This window comes from Anomaloglossus baeobatrachus, chromosome 7 (assembly GCF_048569485.1).
Source record: "Anomaloglossus baeobatrachus isolate aAnoBae1 chromosome 7, aAnoBae1.hap1, whole genome shotgun sequence".
In the NCBI taxonomy this organism is placed as follows: domain Eukaryota; kingdom Metazoa; phylum Chordata; class Amphibia; order Anura; family Aromobatidae; genus Anomaloglossus; species Anomaloglossus baeobatrachus.
Genome location: NC_134359.1, coordinates 291,951,137 through 291,962,457, shown reverse-complemented (window position 1 = coordinate 291,962,457; position 11,321 = coordinate 291,951,137). Strand labels below are relative to the sequence as shown.

The following is an 11,321-nucleotide window of genomic DNA, read 5'->3' as shown; positions in this document are numbered from 1 at the left end:
ACTTTTCCAGACGCGGACGCGACCTCTAATCCAGGAATAAGGCGGCGTGTAAATAATTAACAAGGAAGGCTTTATTATTTGCCAGTAGCATTGCTAATTGCACAAAACTCCCTCCCCTCCCCCTCCCCCATATACCACACTATTTTCCAATGACAAAAACTTTGAATTATAAAACATAAAAGCCCCTCCCCTTTCACAAGGCCCCTCCCCCAATACCCCCCTCCCACCCCCCAAAAAAAAAAAATCTAAAAATGTAAAGTCTGATCAGAGGGAAAGCAGGGGAAACAAATAAAATAAAAGGGCGAGGTGCGGAGATGAGAATCCGGACAGGACGCGCGGGCTCTTCCTGACATCCGGTACCGTGTTCGGTTATCAGCCGGTGTGAATACTTGTGCATTCAGGGGGGAAATCCAATCAAGGTTCAGGATCGCTGGTCTCCAATCTGGCGCTCTCCGGCATGCTGGGAGTTGTAGTCCTGAAAGCATGATGTTGGTGAAGTCCCATCCAGCTGATGCAAAACTACAGCTCCCATCAGGTCATAGGCTGTGCGGGCATGATGGGAACTGTAGTTTTGCTATGCATGGGAAAGCACAGGTTGGAGACCCTTACGCTAGAGCAGTACCCGTCAACCTGAGAACTACATCTCCCATCATGCTCAGAATGCAGGGCCTTTTGGGAAATGTAGTTTTGCAACGGCTGCAGAGCCGCAGGGTAGGGGGTACTGCTCTGAAGTGATCACACCCCCTTTAGGACGACACAATTGATGAGGAATACAGGTCTCTGAGCCGTGTCCAAGGGGTCTGTGCCTCCATAGAAAGAGTGCACCGATGTTATCTATGACCTTTCAGAAATGCCCCTTTAAAGATTCAGGCTCATCTACTGCAAAGTGAATGTCCACCCTTTCATATTATATCTGTATAGACTGATACAAAGCTCCAAATCCCCTGCATGGACATATAGTGACATGAAGAGTGCGTTCCTGCAGCCGCCACTAGAGGGAGCTCACTGCACAGTGTTTACACAGAGCTCAGCTGCCGGCGGTGAGCTCCCTCTAGTGGCGGCTGCAGGAACCGCACTCATGTCACAGGGAATTTGGAGCTTTGTATCAGAAAAAAAAATACAACTGTTATACAGATATAATAAGAAATAAAATCAGCACAGAATCCTGCGCATTAAGGGAATTTAAAAAAAAAAAAAAAAAAAAAAAGTGGAGATTCGCTTTTGATCCACTCCATACCCCAGAATCCTGCAGGAAGCCCCCTCCCCCCGTTCGAGCCATGCCATGATTTTTATCTTTAGCTTAAATCACAGTAGAAATGAACCCCAATCCTGTCATAAAAGGAGAAAAAAAACCCACAATAAAATCCAATAAAAACATAAATAAATAAAACCAGGATTTCTTTAAAAAAAATTCAGCAAGAAGAGGGGGGGGGGTGAAAAAAAATTAAAAAAATAAAAATAGCAACTTTCAGGATCTACAGGAAGAGACGGGTTTAGCTGCCACTAGTAATGAAACGGCTGATGAAGGCCCCCCCCAGGAGTGAAGATCGGGGGGCGAAGGTTTGAGAGGCGGCGAAAAGTGCGACACCGGGTAACAAGCAACAAAGTGAGCAAAGAAAAACATAGAAATCTGGATTTAGCCACACTTTACAGGCGCTCTAGCTTTTGGGAACTACAACTCCCAGCATGCCTGGGCAGCCATCGGCTTTCTGAGCATGCTGGGAGTTGTAGTTTTGCAGCAGCTGGAGAGTCATTGAGGTGTCAGGGATTGGTGGGAGTCGTAGGTGACTGGTGGGGGTTGTAGTCGGCACGCACTTACCATACCGTCCCCTTATAATACAGTCCATAGGGGGAGAAAGAAACAAAAAGCGGGTGATCAGAGTCCAGCCGACAGGGAAGAAAATTTGGAGGATGCTAAAAAGAAAAAAAAAACAAAAAAAATCTTGTGCACTGTACAACTAGGCAAAATCATCTTCCAAGAAAGTAGTCATCTGGAGGACAGGCGTCTCTGGAGGACAGGCGTCTCTGGAGGACAGGCGTCTCTGGAGGACAGGCGTCTCTGGAGGACAGGCGTCTCTGGAGGACAGGCGTCTCTGGAGGACAGGCGTCTCTGGAGGACAGGCGTCTCTGGAGGACAGGCGTCTCTGGAGGACAGGCGTCTCTGGAGGACAGGCGTCTCTGGAGGACAGGCGTCTCTGGAGGACAGGCGTCTCTGGTGTCCACAAGGTAACGTTCGTATGTCCTTCAGCAGTGAAGTGGATGGTCCTCAAGATGAGCATGCACCGGGGGTGGGGAGGGGGATCACTCCGACTACAAGTCCTGCGCACCAGAAGGGTCCACACGTGTAAGAACGGGTCACTACGGATAAAGAGAGAGAGCGGCGGCGGAACGGTCGCCATTAGTGCAAGGCCGGGGCGGATCCGACACCGCTGCCTGGACAGGAGCCGACGTGCCGACAGTTCACCGACAACTAGACACTGGTGTCAAATGAAAAAAATATATATATATCTGGAGAAGGAAAAAAAAAAAAAAAGGACAGAGGCGGAAAAAACAGAAGAAGAAGGATCCTGGACAGTGAAATGGAGGAACTAGTGGATGTAGGCCCGGTACACGGCGGACATGTCGTTGTCAGATTGGTCCAATGCTTTCGCTCTTTTGTAGACCTGTCGGAAAGAAACAAATACACAGGGTCAGGAGGGTGATCTACCCAAGGGAGGGAGGGGGAACGATCTACCCAAGGATGGAGGGGGAACGATCTACCCAAGGATGGAGGGGGAACGATCTACCCAAGGGAGGGAGGGGGAACGATCTACCCAAGGGAGGGAGGGGGAACGATCTACCCAAGGATGGAGGGGGAACGATCTACCCAAGGATGGAGGGGAACGATCTACCCAAGGGAGGGAGGGGAACGATCTACCCAAGGATGGAGGGGAACGATCTACCCAAGGATGGAGGGGAACGATCTACCCAAGGATGGAGGGGAACGATCTACCCAAGGGAGGGAGGGGAACGATCTACCCAAGGGAGGGAGGGGAACGATCTACCCAAGGAGGGAGGGGAACGATCTACCCAAGGGAGGGAGGGGAACGATCTACCCAAGGATGGAGGGGAACGATCTACCCAAGGATGGAGGGGAACGATCTACCCAAGGATGGAGGGGAACGATCTACCCAAGGGAGGGAGGGGAACGATCTACCCAAGGATGGAGGGGAACGATCTACCCAAGGGAGGGAGGGGAACGATCTACCCAAGGGAGGGAGGGGAACGATCTACCCAAGGGAGGGAGGGGAACGATCTACCCAAGGGAGGGAGGGGAACGATCTACCCAAGGATGGAGGGGAACGATCTACCCAAGGATGGAGGGGAACGATCTACCCAAGGGAGGGAGGGGAACGATCTACCCAAGGGAGGGAGGGGAACGATCTACCCAAGGAGGGAGGGGAACGATCTACCCAAGGAGGGAGGGGAACGATCTACCCAAGGAGGGAGGGGAACGATCTACCCAAGGAGGGAGGGGAACGATCTACCCAAGGAGGGAGGGGAACGATCTACCCAAGGAGGGAGGGGAACGATCTACCCAAGGAGGGAGGGAATGATCTACCCAAGGATGGAGGGAATGATCTACCCAAGGAGGGAGGGGAACGATCTACCCAAGGTTGGAGGGGAACGATCTACCCAAGGAGGGAGGGAATGATCTACCCAAGGAGGGAGGGAATGATCTACCCAAGGAGGGAGGGAATGATCTACCCAAGGAGGGAGGGAATGATCTACCCAAGGAGGGAGGGAATGATCTACCCAAGGATGGAGGGAATGATCTACCCAAGGATGGAGGGAATGATCTACCCAAGGAGGGAGGGAAGGATCTACCTAAGGTGGGTGGGATTTACATCTACCCAAGAGGACGAATAGTAAAATGTTATTATTTTTTTTAATACACTTTTGACAAATCAGTTTGGCAGCCATTGTTCTCTTCGGATGATTGGTGGGAGTGGAAGTCAGAATGTCCGAGGTTTCGCCGCCCGTACATTACACAGGAGCGGTGATTCTGCCCCCGGTGGTTTCATTCTTCCTGGCCGCGTGAGACGCAAAACTAATATGCCATGAAAACCGTGAAATTGCCCCAAACTATCTCCCTGCTCTGCAGAGACGGCGCTGCACTCTCACCTCGTTGGCTGCGGCAGCCATAGGGGTCGGGTGGTTGACTGAGTCGCCCATGGCGATGGCGAGCCGCAGGTCCTTCTGGATGTACTTTAGGTAGAAGTCTGGTTTGAAGTTCCCCTGTAGGATGTCTGAGGAGAGAGCGGCGGTCAGCGAGGGGAGTCAATGCGGCCTCACAAGTGGAGCAGAAAGGAGGCCGTGACATCGGGGATTACACAGCTGTCAGAGAGGAGAAGGAGGGGGGACGAGAGAGAGAAGAGGAGGAGAAGGAGGGGGGGACGAGAGAGAGAAGAGGAGGAGAAGGAGGGGGGGACGAGAGAGAGAAGAGGAGGAGAAGGAGGGGGGGACGAGAGAGAGAAGAGGAGGAGAAGGAGGGGGGGGACGAGAGAGAGAAGAGGAGGAGAAGGAGGGGGGGACGAGAGAGAGAAGAGGAGGAGAAGGAGGGGGGGGACGAGAGAGAGAAGAGGAGGAGAAGGAGGGGGGGGACGAGAGAGAGAAGAGGAGGAGAAGGAGGGGGTGGACGAGAGAGAGAAGAGGAGGAGAAGGAGGGTGGACGAGAGAGAGAAGAGGAGGAGAAGGAGGGTGGACGAGAGAGAGAAGAGGAGGAGAAGGAGGGGGGGGACGAGAGAGAGAAGAGGAGGAGAAGGAGGGGGGGGACGAGAGAGAGAAGAGGAGGAGAAGGAGGGGGTGGACGAGAGAGAGAAGAGGAGGAGAAGGAGGGTGGACGAGAGAGAAGAGGAGGAGAAGGAGGGTGGACGAGAGAGAGAAGAGGAGGAGAAGGAGGGTGGACGAGAGAGAGAAGAGGAGGAGAAGGAGGGTGGACGAGAGAGAGAAGAGGGGGAGAAGGAGGGTGGACGAGAGAGAGAAGAGGAGGAGAAGGAGGGTGGACGAGAGAGAGAAGAGGAGGAGAAGGAGGGTGGACGAGAGAGAGAAGAGGAGGAGAAGGAGGGTGGACGAGAGAGAGAAGAGGAGGAGAAGGAGGGGGGACGAGAGAGAGAAGAGGAGGAGAAGGAGGGGGGACGAGAGAGAGAAGAGGAGGAGAAGGAGGGGGGACGAGAGAGAAGAGGAGGAGAAGGAGGGGGGACGAGAGAGAAGAGGAGGAGAAGGAGGGGGGACGAGAGAGAAGAGGAGGAGAAGGAGGGGGGACGAGAGAGAAGAGGAGGAGAAGGAGGGGGGACGAGAGAGAAGAGGAGGAGAAGGAGGGGGGACGAGAGAGAAGAGGAGGAGAAGGAGGGGGGACGAGAGAGAAGAGGAGGAGAAGGAGGGGGGACGAGAGAGAAGAAGAGGAGAAGGAGGGGGGACGAGAGAGAAGAGGAGAAGGAGGGGGGACGAGAGAGAAGAGGAGAAGGAGGGGGGACGAGAGAGAAGAGGAGAAGGAGGGGGGACGAGAGAGAAGAGGAGAAGGAGGGGGGACGAGAGAGAAGAGGAGAAGGAGGGCGGGCGACGAGGCGGAGAAGGAGGGCGAGCGACGAGGCGGAGAAGGAGGGCGGGCGACGAGGCGGAGAAGGAGGGCGGGCGACGAGGCGGAGAAGGAGGGAGTGGACGAGGCGGAGAAGGAAGGGGAACGAGGGAAAAATGGCATTATTTCTTTCTTACTTTGGCACTTTTGGTCCAGGAAAATACTGGAGAGCTGGCTCTGGATCAGGATGTCCAGCAGGGTCTGCTGAGACTGGCCGGTCACCTGCGCCAAGGTCATACCCTCCGCTATCGTGGCCATGAAGCTGCCCTGAACCATGTTAATGATTAGCATCATCCGGGCCGCATTACCAGCCTCACCTGCAAGAGAGACAAAAACACACATAAATCAGTATGATCAATTCCAAGCATGCTCCACCCGCCCTCCGTGTGCCAGCCTCCCCGCTCCCCCCGCCCTCCGTGTGCCAGCCTCCCTGCTCCCCCCGCCCTCCGTGTGCCAGCCTCCCCGCTCCACCCGCCCTCCGTGTGCCAGCCTCCCCGCTCCACCCGCCCTCCGTGTGCCAGCCTCCCCGCTCCCCCCGCCCTCCGTGTGCCAGCCTCCCCGCTCCACCCGCCCTCCGTGTGCCAGCCTCCCCGCTCCACCCGCCCTCCGTGTGCCAGCCTCCCCGCTCCACCCGCCCTCCGTGTGGACATTGTGCCAGACGTTGTCAAGTTGCATAAAATGCCATACTGCGGAGTTGGCAACTTGCAGTTCTCCAGCCTTGGTGTACTACAAGTCCCTGCATGCCCTGGCGGTGGCTGGATGGGGAGTCAGTGTGGCCGGTGTATTAGTGACCTCCCTTGGTTATTGTGCCTCAGAAAAGATTAGTGCACGCTCCTGAAATAATCGAGGCTGAGAGCAGGACATCGCTCACATCAATATAATCATGGGCGGACGGGTCACCACCCCCATAAGATTGGACACTCCTCAGCTATGTTCTTTAACCTCTTCAAGGCCACACACAATATTTGTCCGCTGAAACGAGCTTACCGAGAAAGAAGGACGTCCTGCCCATGGCCTGGAAGCAGCTGGAGCAATCTTCAAAGACGCTTTGGTCTCCGGCTGCCAGGATCATCAACATGCCGTCGTTGGAGAGCTGCTGGTTACCGGCCACGGGGGCTTCTAGGAAGCGGCCGCCCCGAGACACTATGATCTGGAGGAGGGAGAGGTGAGGGGGCGCACGCTGGTGTAAGACATCACATCGCAGTGTAATAACAGCATGGTACCTGTGCCACCTCTGCCGCAGTCTCTGGGTCCACCGTAGACATGTCCACGTAACACTTCCCTGGACGGATCCCCTGCAGAACCCCGCTGGGTCCCAGCACCAGCTGAAAGCAGAGGAGGAGCATAGTAAGGAATACCTCCAGCAAGTAGCCATCTGATCGCCAACCCCTCCCGGAAAAGGGTCCGACACGTGCAGCCCTGCTGCCCGGGACTGACGGACCCCCAGCGATTAGTCATGGGGCGTATTTATATAGAGCAGAACAAAGTGTAGACCACGTACATCCTTAGCCGCTTTGGGGTCCGCAACGCAGGCAAACGTGATGTCACACGTAGAGACCACCTCGGCCGGAGTTCTGCCTAAATGTGCCCCTTCCTGGATGAACAGGTCGCACTGCAAGAGACCGAGACAAGAAAAAAAGAAGGAGGGAATGAATGCAAATCTAAAGACCTGGTGATAAAATCTATTGCTCACTGTTATCAGTCACGGCAGGCTGCAGAGAACCCCACTATAGGGACTCTTATGTCATGTATTGCCAGACATCACGCTCCGGCACAATATAAATCATTGGGGTTATCCATGTTTTCACCCCGTCCCGCTCTGATTTTCTGTACATTTTATTGATACCAGTTTTTTGGAAAAATGCAACAACGCTTTGATCGCAGTGCAGACTGGAAGAGGACGACTCTGCAGCTTCCGGTCTAGTCTTCTCTATTATTATACCATTTACCGCATTCAATAACTTAGTTTTTTGATGCTTTGGATGAAACCAAACTTTTCTAGGTTATTTATTTTTTTAACTCTTTCATGACCTGTGATGTACATGTTCATCACAAGATGCATGATGGGATTATAGAGCGAGCTCATTAGGGGTTGTAGATCCAGCGATCGCAGTTGGCTCTGATCACTGCTGTTTAATCATCCACCATCAGCAAAATGAAAGGGCGTATTTGCGTTCACACCGGCTCTTACCAACCTATCACTCCTTTTTTACCCCTCCAGTGTTCAGGGAAAAAAAGTCTGGTATCACCAAGTCTGTAATATTTTGATCAAACTAATTATCCCTGTACTACAGAAAACGCGAAAAAAATAAAAAAAGCCGGATTTGCTGGTTTTCCGTTAACCAAACCCCAAAAGAAGGGAATTTTGTTTACTTACCGTAAATTCCTTTTCTTCTAGCTCCAATTGGGAGACCCAGACAATTGGGTGTATAGCTTCTGCCTCCGGAGGCCACACAAAGTATTACACTTAAAAGTGTAAAGCCCCTCCCCTTCTGCCTATACACCCCCCGTGCATCACGGGCTCCTCAGTTTTGGTGCAAAAGCAAGAAGGAGGAAAAATTATAAATTGGTTTAAAGTAAACTCAATCCGAAGGAATTTCGGAGAACTGAAACCATTTAACATGAACAACATGTGTATACAAAGAACAACAGCCCGAAGGGAACAGGGGCGGGTGCTGGGTCTCCCAATTGGAGCTAGAAGAAAAGGAATTTACGGTAAGTAAACAAAATTCCCTTCTTTTTCGCTCCATTGGGAGACCCAGACAATTGGGACGTCCAAAAGCAGTCCCTGGGTGGGTAAAATAATACCTCGTAATAGAGCCGTACCACGGCCCTTTCCTACAGGTGGGCAACCGCCGCCTGAAGGACTCGCCTACCTAGACTGGCGTCTGCCGAAGCATAGGTATGCACCTGATAGTGTTTCGTGAAAGTGTGCAGACTCGACCAGGTAGCCGCCTGACACACCTGCCGAGCCGTAGCCTGGTGCCGCAAAGCCCAGGACGCACCCACGGCTCTGGTAGAATGGGCTTTCAGCCCTGAGGGAACCGGAAGCCCAGAAGATCGGTAAGCTTCGAGAATTGGTTCCTTGATCCACCGAGCCAGGGTTGATTTCGAAGCCTGTGACCCTTTACGCTGGCCAGCGACAAGGACAAAGAGTGCATCCGAACGGCGCAGGGGCGCCGTACGAGAAATATAGATTCTGAGTGCTCTCACCAGATCTAACAAGTGCAGATCCTTTTCACACTGGTGAACTGGATGAGGACAAAAAGAGGGTAAGGAGATATCCTGATTGAGATGAAAGGGGGATACCACCTTAGGGAGAAATTCCGGAACCGGACGCAGAACCACCTTGTCCTGGTGAAAAACCAGGAAAGGGGCTTTGCATGACAGCGCTGCTAGCTCAGACACTCTCCGAAGTGACGTGACTGCTACTAGAAAAACCACTTTCTGTGAAAGGCGTGAAAGAGAAATATCCTTCATTGGCTCGAAAGGTGGTTTCTGAAGAACCATCAGCACCCTGTTCAGATCCCAGGGTTCTAACGGCCGCTTGTAAGGAGGAACTATGTGACAAACCCCCTGCAGGAACGTGCGTACCTGTGGAAGTCTGGCTAGGCGCTTCTGGAAAAACACAGAGCGCTGAGACTTGTCCCTTAAGAGAGCCGAGCGACAACCCTTTTTCCAATCCTGATTGAAGGAAGGAAAGAAAAGTGGGCAAGGCAAATGGCCAGGGAGAAAACCCCTGATCAGAGCACCAGGATAAGAATATTCTCCACGTCCTGTGGTAGATCTTGGCGGACGTTGGTTTCCTAGCCTGTCTCATGGTGGCAATGACCTCTTGAGATAATCCTGAAGACGCTAGGATCCAGGACTCAATGGCCACACAGTCAGGTTCAGGGCCGCAGAATTCAGATGGAAAAACGGCCCTTGAGACAGCAAGTCTGGTCGGTCTGGTAGTGGCCACGGTTGACCCCCCGTGAGATGCCACAGATCCGGGTACCACGACCTCCTCGGCCAGTCTGGGGCGACGAGGATGGCGCGGCGGCAGTCGGACCCGATCTTGCGTAACACTCTGGGCAACAGTGCCAGAGGAGGAAACACATAAGGGAGCTGAAACTGCGACCAATCCTGAACTAAGGCGTCCGCCGCCAGAGCTTTGTGATCTTGAGACCGTGCCATGAATGCCGGGACTTTGTTGTTGTGCCGTGACGCCATTAGGTCGACGTCCGGCCTCCCCCAGCGGCAACAGATCTCTTGAAACACGTCCGGGTGAAGGGACCATTCCCCTGCGTCCATGCCCTGGCGACTGAGAAAGTCTGCTTCCCAGTTTTCTACGCCCGGGATGTGAACTGCGGATATGGTGGAGGCTGTGGCTTCCACCCACATCAGAATCCGCCGGACTTCCTGGAAGGCTTGCCGACTGCGTGTGCCGCCCTGGTGGTTGATGTATGCCACCGCTGTGGAGTTGTCCGACTGAATTCGGATCTGCTTGCCTTCCAGCCACTGCTGGAACGCCTTTAGGGCAAGATACACTGCCCTGATCTCCAGAACATTGATCTGAAGGGAGGACTCTGTCGGAGTCCAGGTTCCCCGAGCCCTGTGGTGGAGAAAGACCGCTCCCCACCCTGACAGGCTCGCGTCCGTCGTGACCACCGCCCAGGATGGGGGAAGGAAGGATTTCCCCCTCGACAGAGAAGTGGGGAGAAGCCACCACTGAAGGGAAGCCTTGGCTGCCCGTGAAAGGGAGACGTTCCTGTCGAGGGACGTCGACTTCCTGTCCCATTTTCGGAGAATGTCCCATTGAAGTGGACGCAGATGAAACTGCGCAAATGGAACTGCCTCCATTGCTGCTACCATCTTCCCTAGGAAGTGCATGAGGCGCCTCAGGGGGTGTGACTGGCCTTGAAGGAGAGATTGCACCCCTGTCTGTAGTGAACGCTGTTTGTCCAGCGGAAGCTTCACTATCGCTGAGAGGGTATGAAACTCCATGCCGAGATATGTCAGAGACTGGGCCGGTGTCAGATTTGACTTTGGAAAATTGATGATCCACCCGAACCTCTGGAGAGTCTCCAGAGCAATGTTCAGGCTGTGTTGGCATGCCACTTGAGTGGGTGCCTTGACAAGCAGATCGTCTAAGTAAGGGATCACCGAGTGTCCCTGAGAGTGCAGGACTGCTACAACTGCTGCCATGACCTTGGTGAAGACCCGTGGGGCTGTCGCCAGGCCGAAAGGCAGAGCTACGAACTGAAGGTGTTAGTCTCCTATGGCGAAACGCAGGAAGCGCTGATGCTCTGGAGCAATTGGTACGTGGAGATAAGCATCTTTGATGTCGATTGATGCTAGGAAATCTCCTTGGGACATTGAGGCGATGACGGAGCGGAGCGATTCCATCCGGAACCGCCTGGTTTTTACGTGTTTGTTGAGCAGTTTTAGGTCCAGAACAGGACGGAAGGATCCGTTCTTTTTTGGTACCACAAACAAGTTGGAGTAAAAACCGTGACCCTGTTGCTGAAGAGGAACAGGGACCACCACTCCTTCTGCCTTCAGAATGCCCACCGCCTGCAGAAGAGCATCGGCTCTCTCGGGGGGCGGAGATGTTCTGAAAAATCGGGTAGGAGGACGAGAGCTGAGCTCTATCCTGTAACCGTGGGATATAATGTCTCTCACCCATCGGTCTTTTACCTGTGGCAGCCAGGTGTCGCAAAAG

The 11,321-nt window shown here is 53.5% G+C and overlaps 1 protein-coding gene across 1 annotated transcript in view; it reads right to left on the bottom strand.

The window, feature by feature from the left end:
* Nucleotides 1-232: 232 nt before the first annotated feature.
* GLYR1 (glyoxylate reductase 1 homolog) overlaps nt 233-11,321 on the bottom strand; it is a 68,712-nt gene continuing 57,623 nt past the window's right edge. Inside the window, exons 10-15 of the mRNA XM_075319795.1 lie at nt 7,119-7,229; nt 6,841-6,942; nt 6,605-6,767; nt 5,755-5,934; nt 4,165-4,289; nt 233-2,663 (exon numbers count right to left, since the gene is read on the bottom strand). Coding sequence (XP_075175910.1) covers nt 2,589-2,663; nt 4,165-4,289; nt 5,755-5,934; nt 6,605-6,767; nt 6,841-6,942; nt 7,119-7,229 — 756 coding nt within the window. The 3' untranslated portion in view covers nt 233-2,588. The remainder of the gene's footprint in view (nt 2,664-4,164; nt 4,290-5,754; nt 5,935-6,604; nt 6,768-6,840; nt 6,943-7,118; nt 7,230-11,321) is intronic.